The 22,140-nt window shown below is 43.0% G+C and overlaps 1 protein-coding gene across 2 annotated transcripts in view; it reads right to left on the bottom strand.

The window, feature by feature from the left end:
* Positions 1-22,140, bottom strand: part of LOC126401660 (rho GTPase-activating protein 6-like) — a 97,805-nt gene that overhangs the window by 34,245 nt on the left and 41,420 nt on the right. The window contains exon 1 of one of the 2 annotated variants that reach the window (XM_050063020.1): positions 20,472-20,869. The exons of the other annotated variant lie outside the window; for it this stretch is intronic. Coding sequence (XP_049918977.1) covers positions 20,472-20,513 — 42 coding nt within the window. The 5' untranslated portion in view covers positions 20,514-20,869. Of the gene's footprint in view, positions 1-20,471; positions 20,870-22,140 lie in introns of those variants that run through there. 2 annotated transcript variants of the gene reach the window in all.

Raw genomic sequence — 22,140 nt, forward strand, 5'->3', positions numbered from 1 at the left:
GACCTTGAAGACTTGGGATCTTGCGTAATGGTTACGTAAGCTGCAAAAGCAAAGAAAATCAGGTATTGTATCAACACTACAGTTGATACAGAAGGAGAAGTTGAGGTAATGTGTGTGTGTGTGTGTGTGTGTGTGGTATTGGCTCAAAGCAACGTGTGGATGGCAGTGCGACCACATATTACATCCAAAAAAATCTGTCAGCTGTCGTTGGCAGACTGGGTTTATGTCAGAGACGTTATACTCCTGTTTGCAACACTGAACTTTATGCATACTAAAACCAAGTATTTAGACAGCGTGTTTGTGTGCATATCTGCGCCGGAGAACAAATTTGAGACATCTGAAGTCTGTGTACAGGCTCTACTAACCTTCTCCCCAATTCTGGCCAAAATTACAACTCCTATTTGTGTCTCTTAGAAGTTGTCCTAACTTTCCATGGCATATTGGTCATACTGTGTTTGGTCTTTTGTCTCTGTGTTGCTGCATCTCGTCTTTCCACCAGTGATGCTCCACAGCTCTGTCGGTATACGTGTGAATTGTGGGAAGTGAAAATTCACAGCTCAAGTGTGAAGATCCACATTTAAATGTCCATAAAAATGCAGCTCCTGCCTGATAAGAACTTGTCATTTCTCCATGAAGAATGTCTTGAATAACACTAAACATGGTCCTGACGAGTGTTGTCATACAAAGACATGCCAGTGAGGTGAAGTACAGCTGAGTTCAACATGCTGGCAATTGGTCCTCGCCCCTACTTTGCCTTGCAAACCATTGATTTGTTTGTAGGGCGTGATTGGAAACATTCAGATTGCTTGGGAGGGTCCAGGAGCTGGACCACAAAATTCACTGTTTCAATTCTCTCTACATCCTGCTTTGTCTCCTTTCTGGTCTTTCTTCTGTATCCAAGGTAATTTGAGTGAGGTGGTTTCAAAATCCCCATTTTTGTCCGTCAGTTTTGACAGCCTCACACAGCTAGACCTATCTCTACACTTTTAGTGCAGTGCCAGCGCTGGAGAAAAGTCTGTCTGAACCTACCATAATTCTGTATTGAAGAAAAGAAAAATGCTCTGGGTTGTTTGTATGTCTTTGGGCAGCACTAAGCCCAGAATGCAGCCATGGTGTCCTTGTAAAATAGCATCATGCCTTGTTTTGATTGAATATTGGCACATAGGAAGGTGAGCCCTGGCAGTAAAATGGCTGAATCCCTACAACATTTAACACCACATAAAAGATTAAAGGATATATGTCAACTTTGTGACACAAATATGATTTGATCATTGGTTCCCTAGAGGTAAAGCCTGTTTATAATTTAGCTCTTGAGGAGCTCATTGGACTTGTTATAAAAGGTTCCTTAAGGAGGCTTCAGGATAAGAGAGTAACTCGGGAATCTGAGCCAAGTCCTCAACGAGTGCGCATCTCAAGCCTCTGAGAAGTAAAATGGTTAGAGCCACTGGAAACCCTTATTGCAAGATCCAAATCTTGACCAGAACTAGCCATTTTCAATGTGTAGGTTGCTAGCTTGGAGGTTGTTGTTGTTGTTACTGCTGCATAGCGACAGGGATTTTAAAAATGGTAACACACACAGAGTGGAAGGGGAAGAGAATGCTGTATATATACACAGTCTCAACACATTCTCACTCCCAACCCTTCAAATACCAACACTTGGTCAGTGGTCCTACTGGTCAAACTATGACTCTTTACAATAGGTAGCTGTCCGGCATCAGTTTTTGGATGCTCAGGAACGGTGTGTAAATATACACTTGTTACATGCACTTTTTCTTTTTTCTTTTCAAAATAAACTTCCATTTTGACAGGTAATGTGCAGTTTCTGCTTATTAAATGCAGATATTGTCTTTCAAAATAAACTTAAAAAAAAAAAAAATCTCCATTACTTGCTTAGCTTTAGGTAACAACAGTATGTGGTTGGGTTTCAGCAACAAAAGCATATGGTTAGATTTAGAAAAAAAAATGATGCTAACGTGATGTAACATCACGTGACATGCGGCAAACGTCCCTAACATACTATGCTTCATATGCTAGCCCACTACATTGTTATGAAAACAGTCTCCCAGGTGAAAGTCCCGAGTTTGTTTGACCGATTCACTCCCCTCCCACCTGTCCTATGCAAATTTTCTCGCTCTTTATCCTACAGCAGTTGTTCAGAGCGTGAGAAAATATCGCCGCCCAGTGCATGTCATACTGCCCTTCTTCTATGCCAAGGCCACTGACTAGGTGTCAGTATTTGACATGTTGGGAGTGAGACTGGGTTGACGATCTATATGCTGTGGGTCGGACTACTGGCTCCATAATGAAGATGAGGCTGCGTAAAGAAATGGCCTGGTAATCTTTTCTGCGCTGGGTTGCCCCAACCCTCTGGCAGAGGTTGCTGAAGCCTTATGCACACTGATATTAAGACAATACGACTGAATATGAATTCCAGATTTGGCAAGAACGAGTGAGTGAAAATACATTATGTCATAAAGGTTTTTAGCAGTTGTTTTAGGGTTAAATTAACAAACATGTACACAAATGAAGGAAATAGAATCAATGACTTGTGTGCTCCCACGTCTGCTTCCTTGCCCATATCTATTACCCATTGTCCTCCTCGGCTAATACGCCCTCCTTCATCTTGTTGGACACAAACACAGACACACATGAATCAAGCCCTGTTCAACTGTATACAAGTCTATAAATTCCCCTCCTTTCTCCCTCTTACCAGACTAGCCGGCTGAGCTAATGAAGCTGGTTAATCATTACTAATCCTGTATGGAGAGTAGAGCACTTTACCGATTGTTGTGTGTGCAGATTGGAAGGTGGTCGAGGGGATCATAGCATAAATAAGTAGAAAAATGTGTTGCGTGCTCCACTTGAACTGAGACAAACTGAGTGTGGCCTGATGGCAGCAGTGGAGACGGTCTGAGTAATCAGCACGCAGCCCTTGACCTGCATGCATGTGTGTGTTTATGCGAGTTCCTCCAGGCCTCCATCTGTGTTATGGAGTGATTTGAAACTCAAATTAAGGTCACAACTCAGCAGTAGCCCGAACCACTGCCAAACAGGACTGAGCAGATGACAATTGCAGTCTTTCAACCAGCAGAGGTGAGCATGATTTTCGTCACCAGACACTTACAGCTGGGAATTGGAAGGGATATTTGAAGGGAAAAATAAGTGCTTGAGTGTTTTATTCCTTTTGTAGTCGATGGGTTTATTCATCTTGTCATCACTCAGTGCAACTTGCTGCAACCCAGTTGGCAGAATAACTGTACACCAAGGATACATTACATTTGTACGTTAATATGTAGTGGATATTGAAACTTTACCTTTCTTTATGTTTCAACAACGCTTTGGTTAAGGTTTAGGAACAAAACCATTTGGCTATAGTTTGGAAAACATCATGTTTTGGCCTAAAATAGCCAGTTTTCGTTGGCACAACCCCAGCTGGAAACACAGTGGAAACAACCGCTTTCTTGGTACTATCCCAGGGGGAAACACGATGACATCTCAGTGACACACAGCAGCTTTTTGTGGCACTATCCCCAGTGGATACATAGCAAAGACTTGCTAAAAACACCCACATTTGGTGCCTAAAAAACCGCTGGAAAAGCAGTGACGACTCACCTAAAAACAACCAGTTTATTGTTTGTTGGTCTCAAAAAGCTTGGCCACCATCCCCTCCACCTCCAGATGAAAAAACGCACAACGCCAACATTTTCTTCTGGTGACAGGGCTGAGTAAAACTCCAGTCATTACGAACAAAAAAAAAAAAAAAACAATCAATGAAACTATACAGTGATGTAATGACTGGATCGTTTTTCTCTTTGTGTCCATTGCATGCAATACACAGAATTCCAAAACTGATTGGATGGAAAGATGGAAAGAATGATTGCTACCCCACCCTCCACCCCTTCCAGATTCCCCTATTCTCCACGCAGGCACCCTGCAGGAGTCTACTGACAAAAATAGGATCCCTCAATAGCTTTCCAATTGTGCATGTGTGTGTTGTATCTAATTACTGGTCTTAGTTGTGGTTGCTGCATACTTCATGCATGCTGTAAATGTTACCAGGCATTAATACAGTCATAAAATTCTTAAATATTACAGGGTTAGTGTCAGAAAATAGTGAATTAAAGCCGTCACAAGTTTCCAGAGCCCAATTAACATATTCAGATTGCTTCATCTGTCTGATCAACAGTCCAAAACCCAAATATATTCAGTTCGCTATTATGACACACAAAGAAACTAGTAATTATTTAAATTTAAGAGGCTGGAAAAAGTGAATTCTGGGGTTATTTTTGCTGTCAATTCATTTAATGTCAATGGACAATCATTTAATTGATAATCGTCTCTGCTTCAAATTCATTTGCAATGGACTAGAACTGTTGAATTCAGTATACGCCCATTAACACAGATACATATACAGCGTGTCGTGTGTTTGTGTGCGTGCACTTTATCTGTCAATCAGTCAAAATGGTCGTGTAAGTAGCCCCATGGGAAGTGCTTTCCCATCGAACCCTTTGGAGTCGGAGCGCTCCACTATGGCAGCACCGTGAGAACGGGCTCACACACACACACACATGCACACACATCACAGAAACCACTCCCAGAGAAATAATGTGCAACTCTATCAATCCTGGAATGTTAAATAGATAGATTCAAAGATTAGAACTGGCATCGCTGCCAAAAAGCCGTAACGCATCGGGCCTCTGAGTCATGCAGCGACTCGGCTTCTCTTACTCACCGCAACTGTGACAGTGCGACATACTTGGATACACACAATTGCCGTGATGGTTCCCCAAGTTTCCCCGCTCAATAACACACACCTCCAAAACACTTTCTGAGTCACAGAACTTTCTGACAATCAAATGTCAGAACGGAAAATGTACATGCAAACACAGTCGCACTAGAGACCCAGACAACTTCTCAACGTCCCATTACTTCCTGCCGTGCAGACAGACACATGACAGCTATGACGCTGGAAAACTGAGGGGAAGCCTTAAAAAGTGTGACCTCAACACTACAAATCAACTTAAGCTTGAATGTTTCCAAAGGTCTAAGGAGATGTCCTACAGCGCATAATAAATCCAAGAACTTCTGGCAATTATTTACAAATTCCAAGCAACTCGTGGCATCAATCTGTCATCTCTGAAACAGCTGTTTTCTTCTCTGCTCGTCGAATTTCACGACAAACCGGATTTCACACAGTGTGGCTGCAGACGTTTCAGTTGACGGGCTGTTTTGCAACCGTAGACCAGGCCTTTCTCCTTGCCTAAGAAGATTTCCTCACTGAAAACGTCCATGCAAATAAACGTTGCACGGAGGATGAGTTGGTATTTTTTGAGGAAGTGGGGTTACAACTGGCATTTAAGATAAGTCTGACTCCTGACTGGACCATTTCAGAAGCACATGCGTGGGTTTTCGAAGAGTGCTCTGGTTTCCTCCCACAGTCCAAAGACATGCAGGACAGGTTGATCTAATCATCTCTATCCAGGGTGTGCCCTGCCTCTCACCCCTCCACAACCCTCAATGATAATTGGGTAAAACTGACGGATATGTGGATTCTTGAACTGATACATACAGGAACTTCGACTGTTTCATCATAGTCATTTGTTCTCAAACACCTCCTATTATACCAGATCAGAGTGTGAGTGCATTTACTTAACACCTCAGTCTTTATTTTTCATGGATGTAAGCGTGTGCAAGATTATACGTTGATCCTATTAGAGAATAGTTAGTTTATTTTTCACCCCAGTGGCAAGAACATGAGCCGACAAAAGTACAGCACATTCCCTTGGTTTTTTCTCTCTGTGCTTCTTCCACCGTATCCATTTAACACAGCGGGATCAGAGCAAAGTCTCCATAAGACTCTTTATTTTCCACATGGATGCCAGATCCATCGCCCCCACCCCCCCCTCCTGCCAGTTAATCCTGAGCGGTAGTTAAAGAGCGGGGATTATAACCTGCTGGTCTGCTCCTCAGAATCCACATGATGTTGATGATGAAGATGACAGAGTTTAGGCAGAGCCGCAGTGACTTTATGGGACACGTGGCAGCGTTGACGCACAGCTTAAACGCAACGTGTGAACACGAGCAGCGCACATGTATGCTAAACTTGGATAAACATATGTGCAAAGAAAATCTTGCACTTTTATAGACAGCTGACCTTTAGGAAAGCTGCGTCCTTGTTCTCTGTGTCTTCGGCGACACATGACATGAATGTGATCAATGTGTTCCACTTTATTTGTGACCTCAGACAATTTAAGGGCCCCCTCTTATACCCCAGGGCACTTCCTGCAGGAGGAGGTGGAGCCTGAGCTGACTTTGTAGCTTCCGATGGAGATTGAGAGTCTTCCATGACTGGACTGGAATGTATGACCGGGCTGAGACACGGCAGATTTGCGCCCCTGGGGCCGCTGATGGCTGAACGAGCATGTTGTTCATGCTTGATATTTGTAAATGCACATCATGGGCTTGCATCTGGCCGAAGGCTCTTGTCACTGACTATCTCACCTTACTTACAAAGCGATGTGAACCATTAAAAAACAATGACCCACTGCGTTCAAGAGCAAACCCCTTCAGAAGTGATTAAATTAGTGTTTAAACCACCGGCCTTGTTTCAGTCCAGGAAGTTTTAGCCAAGTGTGACTTCCTGAAGACCGACGCCACACCCGTCAATGCTCCACGATGCTTTGTTCTCTCTGCACACTGGATGTGACACGGCGTGTGTGTATGTGCGCAGGCCTCCGTGCACGTGTAACACAGGTCACAGTCGGGTCAGCTGCTCTATTATTGATTTCCGGGCGGAAAGAGAATGGACACAGCGCTCCAGTGCCGCTGCCCTGCCCAGCACACCCACCAACCTTCAACTGACAAAAGTGTGTGTGTGTGTGTGTGTGTGTGAACACATGCCAGTAAAGAACGCTGTAAAGTGTTGACAATCACCACTAGGTGTAGAACACTTTAAACAGAGGCTGATATGTGCTAATGGGGTGTTTAATTACAATGGTAAACGACTTATCACCTTCCCACTGGCACTGCTGCGGGAGAGCGGACGCAACTCAAACAAAGTCAGTTTCTCACTGGGTCTGTTAAGTGTAGGTTTGATTAGTGGTGAGAGCTGGGAGACTAGATCCACAAAGCTTGTACCACATAGGTTTCAACAAGATCCAGCGCTGAGACATGATGACAACGAGCAACCAAAATTTGCTTCACAGTTCTTTGCTGACACTTTGACGAATGATGAGTGAAAGTAAAAGTCTGGAGCTATAACCTCACAGTGAGGACGCATGTAACAGTTAAGGGACTGTACAAAAATAATTTCCAGAGTTTTTTTATCTACTTTTATTTAACAAATTCAAAACAATTAATTGCAAAGACAGTAAAGCCCCCAAAAAATCGTATCGTCATATGCTGAGGCTAGAAACATTAGCATGTTAACTATCGCAAAGACGGTTATTTTGCCGTTGAACTTTGTGAGTTGTAATGGAGCCGAATTTTTTGACGCTACCTTTATTAAATGTTTCTGTTGTTCCCACCTTCATAGGAGTAAAGGAAAAGTCTGATAGCCACTAAAGGCTAATTTATGCAATGTAAAATGCTGTACGCTTATGCTGATGATAGCATGTTGTATTTGTGGGGAAAACATGTCAAGCAAAAGACAATTGTTTTGTCTGTGAACCTTGTGAGCTATAATGGAGCTGCATGTTTTACTTTTGTTTCATATTGTCACTATTGAGTCATGCTTTATTTCTGTTTAGGAGTGTTAGTTGAATTAATTAACGGCACGGCAGAAACTTCCCACAGTGGCATAGAAACTCCACCTACAGTTTTGGCAGTGTAATTGCAGTGACTGATGCAGAGTCAATAAAATCTCACTCCGACCTCGTCACATATTGACATGCTTGGTCATGGACTTTCCATGTCCATGTACAACGTGCAAGGTTCCCTAGGTGTGTTGGTTGTTGACGTTCTGGGACGCCGTATTCACGAATTGACTTTCTTTTTCCTTCAACAATCACACATGGTTGGGTTTAGGCAACAAAAGCAAGTGGTTAGGTTTAGGACAAAAGAACAGGGTCTGGCTTTAGAATCTTACGAGAATACTTAGGAATACTGCTCTCTTGGGTAAAAGTCGGGGTTTGTTGGACCCATCCACCACCACTCCCGACTGCCCCACTTGGACTTTCCCTGCCTTAACTTTCATCCTTTTCCCGCCGCATTTCCCCCTGATGCCACCTGGCGCCGTTAAACTTTAACGGCAACCAGTCGCGTATCATGCCGGCATTAAAGGATGCTTTTTTTCCCGTTGGTTTCTGATGCCTGAAGCGTCGGCTTTTGACGACCTCGGAGTGAGACCGGGCTCCACAAGTATAGATGCTCTCAATGGCTTCGGTCACTTCTATAGAGCCTACGAATAACTACAAACAAGCCTGTAGTGATGTGACCAACTTCTTCCTCAGGATTACCACTGTAAAACTAACATGAAGGTTCAAGCTACTAATTGGTGGTGTAGAAAATAAAACCCCAACGCAAAGACATGATTGTTGTCCTCCACATATGGTAAAATGCACCTTTATAGTCCATGTTGGACACAGAATTGAAATATTGCAGGAAAAATATGAATTAAAAAATCAAATCTGGAAAAAATAAAGACCCTGCCCTGCTCTCCCAAAACAGCCAGACTAATCTTCCTTAAGCGAAAAGAAGTATATACATTTACATCACCCTAATAATTTTCATGCACTTCCAAACTGAAAGAAGAACTACAGCCTTAGTCAGTTCAAAACCATGGTTGTTGAATACTTTGAATAAAATCCGGTGAATTAATCGGCCTCGGGCCAAGGATAAAGTCATGCAACCAAATCCAAATGAAACTTTGCAAGCTTTTTGATCATCCTGCTGTTTTCCCTTGAGTCACTGCACTAACTTGAATTTAAAAGAACTCTGGCTCAGAGGAGAGTGAAGTTGACACAAAACATCTCAGAACTTTCCAGGAACTACTTTTCACTGTTTTCATAAGAGCAGCAGAGTGGATTAATTTGAAAAATAAACACGGACACATCAGATGTAGTGTGCCTGTGAAAATATTGAAAAAAAAATAAATATAAATCCACTGGTAAAAACTAAAAAGTCTGACTTTGGGCAATGCTGCGTGTCGATAACAACGATCAGTCAACACAATGAACTATTTACAAAGGACACAGATGACGACGTTGAAACATTCCCGCTCTTTTGCACTTGTATTTTTCCAAAATAAAAAGAACCTTTCTGAAATGTTGACATGGGAAAGGACACAAATAAAAGGAGATACTGGTTCTTGGAATATATATATATATATATATATATATATATATATATATATGTGGCTGACTCCCCTCATCCGGCATAACTTTGACCTTTTAACTAAGTGCACCCAAACACCACCTTCAGGGAGAGACAGGATGAACACATGACGGCTGTGTCTTTCATTACTTACACTTCACTCTCATATCCAAAGAGGAATTCTTGACCTGTATGCAAGTATCGCTGTTTTGATATACTAGTCAAAGTCACACATTATTGTGAAAAGACGTTATCGCTTACGTAATGAGAGTGATGACACACAGCTGCATAAACGAGTGAAGATGCAGCCTTGCAGAGGTGAAACACTGCAAACAAACACCGCCTGATAGATGGAGTTACCCATCCACTCATTCATCAATCAGCGCATGCAGGTCCTCACGTTTCCTGTTTACATACTCATCATTTTACTATAAACAAGTGTCTGCCGGAGCACATGGCGATAACACACCCTGAGGATTTCCCAGGGATTTTCCTTTTTTCATTCATTTTTCCTTTTTGCCTGTTTTTGTGATTCGTCCATATCTTTGTGGCGTAAAAAGCAAAATGTTCAGTTCTGGTAACACGACATCTAATTTCAACTCCCAGCGAGCCACAGACAGAACAGAGTGGAGGAATATTAATAGACTGGAAGGTAAATAGTGAGTGTGCCGCGGTAAAATGGGCGTGTGTGTATGTGTGTGTTTGCCCGTGCACTGCCACAACAGACTTGTTGATCCTCACATTCCAGTGGCAGCCTTGAGAGCAGCTAATCCAGTCTTACTCAAAGGCCCCTTGAACCCGGGTCACACTTCTTCCACACACGCACTCACAAGTTAAATGCATGGGCACACACATTAAATGGGTTTGTGCTGTGTGCAAATATGCACATACCAGGCACATGAATGCACACAGCCGCTGCAAGTATAAACAGTGCACGGCGTCTCCAGTGAAGCAAATGTGTGCGTTATTCTTGGCATCATCTGTTATTCCGTCTCTGACTCGGAATATTTCCTTCATCCAGGCTCTCTGGGATGTCACCAGACTGGAAATTTGACTTCCACCTTCTTGTCAACTCATCTGTCTCTATCTGTCTGGGCTTGATTCTATCACTCTATTCGTCTCCATAGGTCTGTCAGTCTTTTGTACTTGCAATGCTCTGCAAACAAAATCGCTGCTGATCAATGGAGCAGGTTGCTTTATGCCTGTCACGTATGCAGCAACTATCGGCTCATCTTTGACAGGCAGCGATCAAACGTGACACTGCATGAGAAAGAGGCAGTTTATTGAAGGCTACATATGTTAATTCTCACCTTGAGGTTACTTGTTCACACTTGTGTTGTAATAATAACCTTGTAATAATGCCTTGAAAACCTCAAAACTGATGTTACCATCATTTGCATAGGCTGTAATGTGTCATCTAAATCCTCTCTACTGTTCAATGGAAATCATACAGTACAACCAGTAGTAGAAAGTGGAGCCCCATTGTAAACTAAATATGCTGGCTTTATTTAGACAAAAGTTCCAACAAACAGTATAGTACCCTTAGACCCATACGAACATGTTCCTAAATCCCATTTAGTTTTGAGTTTCTACCACAGCTAGTTTTCTAAATTGAAGGCTTTTTATCAGATGGTAATACCTGCATCACAGCTCAATCCAGTCCTTCTTGTATTTTGTGTCCACAGACGATACAGTCTACACCTTGATCATCTACCGAACGGCAATGTGCACCGACATTTTCATTACAAAACGAGGAGAGTCTCTGTCGGAATCTATTTAAAAATAGCTTGGGTCCAAGTCCTTGTCAAGCAAGAATGTCTAGCTCCACCTTTTAGTATCAGACCAGTGCACTGGGTACCTCAACAGAGTGGTAACCGTGACAAATGAAACAGTTGTATTGGTACCATCCACAACTTTTGACGATGGAAACGCAAAAATACCCATTCCAGTGTGTGACGAACTGAACTGTATCGAACCCAATTGCTTGGCTGAAACGAGGCTTAAGATTACTATGTATCTTGCCAGTTTCCAACTGGTTCCATCCAAAACTAGAGGGGCACTCAGAGAGCACAGACCTCCACCAAGGCCGGTTGTCCCGTGCAACCACTGTCCCGAGTACCTTCTGTGTAAAGTTTGTGCAACCACATGTGTCGACTACCCCAGAGGATTACTAGTACCTATGAATGGTCATTATGATGTTATATGGAGTCAGCGTATTTCCACTATTAGCAATGTTTTGTCACTATTGAACTTTACTACCATCTCCTTCATTTTAATATGTATGGTACTCATTCTACCAAAGCCAAACTCCCTGTCTCTACCCCTGTTTTGGATCTACTCCTCAGTTTATTGGGTTCTTCTTTGGGCAAGTACTTTTTCCATAATCAACAATACCAAAATATGACCTCCTTGGCGGAGGTAATGAATCATCATCAGGGGGATTTGCCGCTCATCAATCATACAAATACTTGATATTCACTTTTGCTGGACCATTACTAACCATCACTATTCATGAGAACAAAGCTACACAAACCAGGCTTCTCATTTTGGTCACGTCAACTACTCTAGGCTTTCTTCCATGTTGTTATGGTTCGATCCAATTCTGTCAAACAAAGTGCTCTGCTGTGCTGCTGCAGCGGTGGGGATTAGATCAAGAGCGGTCCACCAAGATAGCAGACTTAGTGTCAAAACGTATCATCGAGAGAAGGTTGTTTGCATGCTTCTGAGATTGTCTGCACTTCTTTCCAAAGCATAATCATGTTCTTTCCTTGAATTGTGCAGAAACCATTATGTGGAGGTTTGTAACAGTAGCGGGTGAATTCCATGAACCGGGTTACTGAAAAGAACTGGTTTTCTCACCCCTAGCAGTGGCGGCAGCTGCAGGTGGTTTTGCTGATGTTAGCATTACATCAGCAGGCTTCCCACTGCTAAGAGTGGCACTAACATGAGTTTGCTAACACCAGCCTGCATTTAGTAACATAGGATTTGACTTTTGAAACTCTGTTGTGTCATCTTCTGACTCTGCCGAATGTTCTCTTTGTGTTGCCCTTTTGGAGTCAGGCCAACATTATTGTAATGTGGCGTTACTTAGACGAGCTGTTGACGGAGAAAAGCAGGCAGGCGGGAACGGAAACAGCCTCACATTGTGCCCCCTGTGAACGCAGCTTATCTAGGGCCATTATGAATTACCCAGACAACCTGACATGGAAATTATAGAAAAAGTCGAGGTACACTAAATAGTAACATGTACCGGTGCCGACCCACTTCAAACACCTGTCATAATGTGCTCCTGACCTGGATCTCCATCATGTGGTTAATAACTAGATCATCCTCTATCAATCTACTGTATGCTTTTCTCATGAATTCTTCGCTGTCTCATATAGTTACATTCACTATAAAGTTATTCAGCACATATTGGTACATTTTCTTACTTCTGATGCTGGTTTGACTCACTGACCCTTTGTCAAACTTTCCGAAACATTTCTAACCTATAGGAAAAGGTCTTTCTTTTTTCACCGCAGCTTCAAGTAGCCCTCACAAGACTGCTCTGACATGTGAATATATTGTTCTTGATACAAAAATGTACATGGCCATGAGATACTTTCTGCTGCAGTCCAACAGCTTTGGCTAATTTTTGAATAGCTGTGTTGCTAAGGTCAACCAGGGAGCAACAGCTGTCTGAGGTGTTGAAAATAAGGGCAGGGATTTCTCCACCGGACAGCACAATCTGTTCTTATTATTTAGCATGGCGTTCTGCTTTGTGTGCATGACTCATGTGCATCCATGTGTGGCTGTGCGGGTTGAGTGCAAACATGAGTGTGTGATGGTAATGGACTACAAAATTCCTGCTACTCAGGATGGTAGACTTGATTAGTTCAGTCGCAATTCCAGTTCATTATGCATTTTGCAGCAAATCAGGGACACCGCGCTGTTGTAGTTTTTAAAAATTCCCAAACTATGATGTAATACTTCTGGATTTTACACGGCAACACGGTGATTGACATCATGCCCTATTGGCTTCTACACAAACAGGCAGGAAACACGTCTAGCCTTTTCTTGAACCTACTGACCAACTCCCTTAATTTCCCCCTGTAAGAAAGAAACACCTCTGGAAACCAGGGCAGGAGCTTCAGCTGTAAATCAAACTCCTTAAAACATCACATATTTTGCTCAGGCCCACAGAACTCAGACTCCTGCCTTTGGTTGCACATCTCCCTCTGCAAACAGTAGATCAGATCTTGCCAGAACTTTCTCTTCTGCGTTTCCTCCGCTCTGTTTTCCCCTCAGCCTTCAACCATCTCCATAAAAAGACAAGTCTTTGGGGAGGGCGGACTTCTCTTTCGCTGTTGATAATAAAACAAGTGCCTTTCCCTGACAGGGTCTAGAAAGAAAAACGAGGGACGGACAGCGTTGTCATGACAAGCCAGAAGTGACGGCTGTGGAACGTGAGGAGGCGGTTTTCAACTTTCTCTTTTCCTGCCATGCTGGAACGGTGCTACGTGCAATACGAGAGCAAGGATCCTTTCAAGTGGCAGAATGTTGAGGGCTGTGTCACAAAACATGACATTGTTGATAAGAGGTCAACAAGCCCTACGTACATCCTAAAAGGACGGAGCAAAGTGGTCAGCTGATCTGAAACAAAAAGAAACATTTTCCCCAGAACTGGACAGGCCTTTTTAACAAAACTAACAATTTAGAAATTCATTCAGTATCTGTCTGCATTCCTCGTCATTGCACTCCTCTGAACAAAATGTCCACTTCTGCTAAGTTCTCCTTCTGGGTCAGCGTGTGCTGAGGAAAACTTGCGATCAATGTAAATAAACTCGCTGTGCTGATGACTAAGAAGCCACTTGGATGGTTGATGCCATCCGCCCACACTCACACATGCATGAGCACAGCTGTTCATTCCAGACACTAGAAGGATGGGCATTCACGACAATTCCCTTGTGGATCTATCAATAGTGATTTATTCATTTAAGCGTTCTGTACAACCTCCTTTCAATTCGCCATATGACTGAAGGCTTTGTATGCCAGAGCTGTTTGTACTGGGAGTGGCAGGGGAGTAAAACAAACACGCCTACTGCAACAGAACAAGGTCACACATCAGCAGGTAAGGAGAGGGACAGAGTGTTATAAAATGTTTGCTCTCAGCATTACAGAGGCAGAGAGGAGGGAGAGCAGGGGGGAGGAAGGAGACTTTTCTAAAACGATGGGAGGTTGACTGTCGGGAGACACGGCAGAGAGAACAATTGGAGACAAAAGGGGGGAATGCGGTGCTTGTCTAAACAGGTAGCTGCACTCAGGATGACAAGGGTCCCTGGATGGCTCGAGGAAGACGGAGCATTTTCTGTTTGGTCAGTGACGACAGACAGACAAAGAGAGACAGAGGCAAGATGAGACAAACAATAGTGGAGGAGGGTAATCAATCACTTCATCAATACTTCCTTTGTGTTGCTGTCTGTCTGCTCCTCAGTGTCAACCACAGCGAGGGCACATCTCTCAATCCAGTATAGTCTGAGCTCATCAAGGAAATCAATTGCATATCAAGCTTTTTTTCACACTTTTGAACTTCCGGTCATTTCAGCTGTAAATTCACAGCCTGCAGAATAACGCAGCGCTGGATCCTCAGATAGCGCCATCATTTGAGTGACAGCCTGATTTGAAGTGTACACATTGCAACAGTTTGCCAACACTTGTAAGCACAAATCAAGGATTCAAGACAAAGACAATCATTATTTGGCTATTGGCAAAAGCATGCAGGCTTGCTGGCTCCCCTCCAGGATTAGCTCACTTACATCAAACTCCTGTATTCGGAAACTTCCTCGTTCTTTCATTTCTCTGTTGTTCAGACAGCGTATTATTTTACCCTGTACATGACCTTCAGTCTAGAACACTAAGCAGTGAGTGAAAACCATTGTTGTAATAGTCAAATGTGCCAGTTTGGATCAACATTTTTATTTGTGGAGTACTTTGGTTTATGACCAAGCTCCTGCAAAACTGAAGACATTCTTATCAGCTTCATCCGTACATTGGTTAGCGCTGATTAGCGAATGTTCGCCACAATAAGATAATGAGCAATGATGCACATTATACCTGTAGTAGTAGGTTGTAGTCTGTTGCTGCTTCGCACTGCTAGGAACAGTTTCAAAGTTATTTTCAATGTTGCTTAAAGCTGGGGCAGGCCCGTGACAGGAGTTCGGCTAATCACAGGTCATTTCAGAGAGAGGGCGTTCCTATTAGCTGTTCTACAAATGCAGATGTGCGTGCACGTCCCTTTGGTTAAAGCCTGATTTAATGGCAGAGAATCCTGCAGAGAGAGTTGTATTGACAACAACCGCCTATACCGCAAGCAACCCCAAAAAGGAACACCGACTTACCAAAAAGAGAGTCGAAAAGAGTTTTACAAGTTCACATTTATGTAGCTAACGTTAACTAGAGCCTCGTATCACAGTGTGTCCGCCGCCTCGCTCCCCACTGCTATAGACCACCTCGGAGGAGAGCAGCAACTTGAATCCAGCTAGTACAAACCCCAGCTCCAGAGAGGTGGACAGCTCCAACTCCCCACCAAATCAGCAAACTTTCTGTTGCTGCCTTTACACAGGTTAGATCCAGCGTTGCCACTAGCCACTAACCCGCTGTCCTGGGGTTTTTGTGCTTGCCGAATTCAAGCCACTACAGGTCCATCTCTGGAGCTGCTGCCCACTCTCCTCCTGTGAGAGCAGTCCACAGCGGTGGGGAGCAAGGAGAAGGAGCTGGCGCTAGGAGCCAGCTAGCTATTCCTTGTCTTATTTGTGGTCTGATAAACAGAAAGACAGAGAGCGGGGCAAATAAATGAATGTATGGGAAACACTGGGTTACTGTAGAAGCGCATGACCGTGGTCTTTTCTTGGGAGGGGCTTAGAGAAGAGAGGGGGAAGCTGCAGGAGGAGGGTGTATTTTCAAACTCTTCCAGGTTAATTTGCCTTTTCCAAAAGTCTGCCTACCCCAGCTTTAACACCACATCAAGAATATCTGTGAATTCACTAGTATCCTGCTCTGATCTATCTCCATAGAAAGTGCAAAAAAAAAAAAACTCGCAGATGCTCATTTCTTAATGGACAAGTGCGTGAATAGGATAGTCAGCGATGGCGATTGGTGTATATATTGAAAAGAAAATAGAGCAGCTAGTCTCTCACTGTCTTTAAAAGCCAAAAAACACGCATCTTAAGCCAAGTCTGCCTCGTATTTTTTTCTGATACAGCACTAGAATTGATTTGTTCCCCCTGACATTTTCATCGCCTTTGCATGTGATGAATCTGGCTTTCGTTGACTAAAAAGGTTGCCTGTGTATCATCCTTATAACCCTCGTAATACTGGAAAACAAATTCCTTCCAAGACAGGAGCCGGGCGATCAATCCAGACTGTTACAGGTTATCCCTGATGGTATTCCATTTGTACAATGCCTTGACGCCACAAGCTGAATACATAACACGTCACTGCAAGTGGAACAAATGCACGGCTGCCTCGAGGGGGATTAAACGTTTACGCACTGGCAACCATAAGGTGCCGTAACGCATCTCCCTCACTTTCTCCCTGGCTCTGTCTCGCTGTCTTCTCCATCCCTGTGTGTCTCCTGTCTGGTAACCTAGAATCTGAAGTATTTATCTGCCCTGGCAGGAATGACAGAAGCTCGCGTTTGTTTATCATCAGAGGATGAGGAGCAACTTGAAGGGGCATAATCCTCCATTAGCACAAATGAAATTTTCTTTGGAACGGCCTCTTTGTCGTATTTTAACAGCATTTTTGTGCAGGATTCAACTAAGTGTTGAGGATTGATGAGACGGCAAGAACTGCTTGGCTGGAGGTCCAGTGGTATTTCTGATGTGTACTCTTATGCCTTTACCTATTATAACATTTAATGTTTCCCGAGGAGCGATTTCATATATTTACAACCATCAGATGCCGTCTGAATGAATTTCTTACCTTATAAAGCCTCCGCAAAGTAGATTACCATGCTTGACTTCTGTTTAGACACATTTTCCAATGCAAACTATATTCCCTTTTTCAGTTTGGCAAAGTCAGAGTGCGCATTTCAGACTTACTTTGCTGGATTACTAGATTTTTGCTGCTTATTCATGAAATGCAGTGCATCAACAGAAACTTTGCTGACGTGTTCATACGCCTTCAGCACACCCGCATACTAATATGCACGGGCTGGGCTGGAAAACCAACTAACAATCATGACTCTGGCTACAACAGGTTGCCATTCAAGATTTTTGAAGTGTTTTTTCCAAGAAAGCACTTTGAACTGCCATAATCATCAGAATGCTGCCTCGCCGTAATGCTAACTTAGATAATTGATAAAGAGCTGACACAATGAGTAGTTTAATCCATCAAAAGAAAATGCATCATCAATCGTTTGTGCAGTTTTTCAAGCAAAACTTCACTGGCTTTGGCTCCTATAATGTGAATATTTTCTGGGTTTCCATGACATTAAACTGATTATTTTGGGGTTTTGGACTGTTGGTTGGAAAAAGCAAACGATAGCAATATGTTATCTTGGCCTTTGGGGAATTTTGTAGGATCTATTGATCATTTTCTCCATTAATGGTTTGGTATAAAAAATGTTGAAAGATGCTGTAATCATACATGATTTCTACAGATTCTGGCATTTCTCATTGTGTTTGAAATGTGCCTTATAAATAAAGCTGCCTCACTCTAAATGCTATTAGTTTCGCTCTTAAGTCACCGGGAAAAAAAGTTGGCATTGTATGTTTCTGCAAGTCAAGAATATGTTTCTTGACATATTGCATCAATGTTTGCCAAACTGACGTATATGAGCTGAATTTGTCATCAGGAGATGGAGGGGATGGTGACTGGCAGACCACAACAACAATAAAGGTTGTTTTTCCAGTGGCTTTTTATGCACAAGATGTGGGCATTTTGTAGCTGTCTTTCCAGCAATTAGGCTTCAAATGTAGGTGTTCTGTGGAGCCCCACCACTGGTTTTCTAGGGGCTTTTCAGGCACCAAACATGGGTCTTTATTACCGCCCTGATGCTGTATTTCCAGCCTTTTTCAGGCACTAAAGGTGGTTATTTTGTAGCAACCTGTTGCTGTTTGACCAACAGAATATTAGGCTTTATTAGTGGGTGTTCTGTTGAGACCCACTGCTGTTTTTCTAATGGCTTTTCAGGCACCAAACATGGGTGTTTAATACTGCCCTGATGCTGTATTTCCAGCGGCTTTTTAGGCACTAAAGGTGGTTATTTTCTAGCGGCCTGTTGCTGTTTGTCCAGCGGATTATTAGGCTTCATTAGTGGGTGGTCTGTAGAGACCCAGCACTGTTTTTCTGGTCGCTTTTCAAGCACCAAAGGTTGGGTGTTTTATCGCAACCCATCACTGTTTTTCCAGCGGCTTTTCAGGAACCAAACATAGGTGCTTTGTAGCGACCTCTTGCTGTTTTTCCAGCAGCTTTTTAGGCATCAAAGGTGGGTATTTGTGGCCATCTGTTGGGCTTTATTCAACAGTTTATTAGGCTTCAAACATAGGTTTTTCTAGTGGCATTCAGGCACCAAACAAAGGTGTTTTGTAGTGACCCATCACAGTTTTTCCAGCAGGGCTAGTGCCACAAAAAGTGGTTGTTTTTTACAGAGACATCACTGCTTTTCCAGCGGGGATTGTGCCCCCAAAAGCAGGTACTATAAGCCAAAATATGATCTTTTCCAAACCATAACCAAGTGATTTTTTTTGCCAAAACCTAGCACACATTAACCACCAGTGTTGTTGAAATGTTGAGATTAAACACCTGCCAAATGATAATGTACAAATTTAAGATATCCATGGTTCAAAATTTACAAAGCGAGATTTTTTTCTGGCAACTGGGCTGGATTTTCCATCATACATTTATTGGGTACACAGAAATAGTCCAGAACTTCAGTAAAAACAAAGCACCCACATCCATCAAATGTAATTTCTCTTCAAAGATGAGATGCACTGTCGTGGAGAGGTGCACTGCAGCCTCATCAGCCTGTTGTGGATGCATTTTAGACACCTTTACAGTGGGCCATGTGGCAATAGCTTTCACACCACACAGTCGCACTACAAAGTACAAATCCAGACCGCAACGTGCAGCCAGCCGAGCCAAAGAAAATTGTATTGTTTTCCAATCAATGCTCGTAGCTTTATGAGCGCTTCCAGCCACAGAAACATTGCTCATAAAGAGGAGACAGACCGCTGGAGCAGTCAGCGGAGGATTCCTCACCAGCGGAGAGGAGGAGAAGGGGGGTCGAGATGGAAACAGGAGGAGGGGACCCAGGAGAGAGGGCAGATGATAAAACACTAGTGTGCATGTTTAAATCAGTGACACTAACCAACTCCATTCCCACATTTGAATATACCTGTTCTGCAATGTGTTGCTTCCCCAGACCCTGCAAGTGTCGTAATCTTCATCAGAAACGCGCCACACAGCCAAAGATGAGCTCTAAAAATGCTTAGGCGTTCATTTTGAAGGTGCAGTTCTCATCAGAGCCCTCATCGGTCCTCGCGGCCTTGACCCATATCTGTGTGTTTTGCCCTCATGTGGCCACTAGGCTTTGAGGTGTACAGTGTCAAACACAACACCTGTGGCTTGCAGCTTTGTGCAGCAGGTTTCTGCGTCTCCACTGAGCTGCTTCCAGAGCAAAAGTCTCCTCTTCAAACCAGGAAACATGTGTGGTCTTGTGCTCTTGCATGTGTTCGGGCTCTGTATGCGCCACATGTCACTAAAAACGCTCCATCACAGGAAGTCTTGGCATGCTGAGGCCCCCTTTTCTCTGCTCAAGTTTCAGATTTCAGTTTCAGAGTCACTAGCACAAGGACAGACTTAATATGTTACAACATTTAAGTCATATATATTTATTTCATTTCTTAAAATTCATGCAAGATTAGAGCATGAAGGATGTAATAAATTTAGCAATGGCGCTTTTTTTGCATAAGATATAGAGCGGCAAAAAGGCTTTAAATTCTGCATGCAAAACTGTCTTCAAGTCATCTAAATGAAGGAAGTGAATGTCTCACTGTTCCTCACACAAGCACGCTAGACGTGCACGCGCGTGCGCAACAGCAGAAGATGTAAGCCCCCTTATCAGTCCACGTCCGAGTCATTCTAATTAATTTATGGCCAATAAACCAAGTACTTACAAGATAGGAATTTTGCCTGTCGAGGAACACGGAGTCTCCCATGGTCCCGGATAAGTATCCACATATAGTAAACCAAAAATGTAGATGCAACAAATGATATCCCGTTGAAAAATAAGTCCGGAGAAGTGTGTGTGCGCGTCGGAGCGGAGCGGAGAAAAAGAGTCTCCACACTCACAATCACTTGTGTCTCCTCTCTCCTCCACACACAAGACAGACAGAGAACTTGGGAGTGCTTTCACAGCAAGTCACCGCAGCTTTTAACAGCTGATGTCTTTACACCAGTCAGAAGAAGCGCGTGTCAGAAAACCATCTGTGCCAGAGAGGACACCATAGTGCGTAATGCGTAACGGATCCATACTGCGCGCTCCGCGGACTGTGGTGAAGACAGATGCTGAACCGAGGCGAGGAGAGGCAGGGAGAGTGCTGTCAGGTCAGCGACAGTGTGAGTCGGGGCTTCCGGTTGTGATTTTCAAAATATGAGCAGCTTTGGTCAGGGATGGCAACTGCGTGGGTTATTAAAACAAAAGCCTTGAGACAGGCGTGTTTTTTTTTCCTTGGTTGAAAAATTATGTTAAAATATGAAGGAAAAACTAATAAATAAATAGATAATAATTATAATAATAATAACAATATTTAATTTGGGATTTGAGTAACAAAAATGACCTTTGACTATGAACTTAATGCATGAAATGTGGCATCATAACAACCTATGTTTTCACCTCACCCCAGATTTAATGCATGTATTAAACTATACATATTATGTAATCAAGCATAAGCACTGAAGCATATTTGACACTGAGAAGCAGAAAGGGGCAGAGGGGGAGGGGCAGGCCATGCGGCTGCTCAAATGTTTGCATGTCAGTATGTCAGTGACCCACAAATGGAGCTCCACAGCTGATAAGATTTGACTGTGGAAACTCCATGTAGGGAGATTTTAGTTTTGGGACAGTTAATAGTGAAGAGCGATGACGGTCTTTGCTGTAAATGGTGAATGACATATGTGTGTCATAGCTTCAGATTAATTAAAAAAAAAATACAAATAATATTCCTTTCATTCCAGGCTTATTTGTGCAGCATTTCAAATGTATAAAGACAAGAAATTATGGTACAATGCAATGTTGCTAATATGTAGATTTCAAGTAGGGCTGGAGAATATATCAATATTATGCCAATATCCTGAGATGAGACAGAGTGTCATGTTAGATTTTGGATATTTTTGAAAGCACCAATCGTCAATTCTACAGCGTCCGAGGAAAATACTGGCATTGTACATTTCTGCAAACTGCAGATATGCTACATTTGCACGTTTCATACATACTAGTTCATACCCGTTGGTAGCTTTGTCACCTTCTACCTATGCCAATCCTCAATGCCTATGTGCAGTGTCACATAGATTGACCACGTCAGTGAGTAGAAAAACGTTCGACAGACAGAATGACACACTGACAGTTTCCGTGATTATGTACAGCATACCATACCATGACTTAGTCATACCAAAAATTTGAAAAAAAACCCAAAACATTGGTCCACAGGGGGAGCCACAGCGATCGGTCACATTTTAGCCATTTTTAAGCATTTTTCTGTTGTTATAGCGCCACCCAGTTGCCAATTAGAGTTAAATTTCTCCAGTCACCTTGAGGTGTCCTGTTCTACATATCTACCAAGTTTA

Source organism: Epinephelus moara, chromosome 15 (genome assembly GCF_006386435.1).
Source record: "Epinephelus moara isolate mb chromosome 15, YSFRI_EMoa_1.0, whole genome shotgun sequence".
NCBI lineage: Eukaryota > Metazoa > Chordata > Actinopteri > Perciformes > Serranidae > Epinephelus > Epinephelus moara.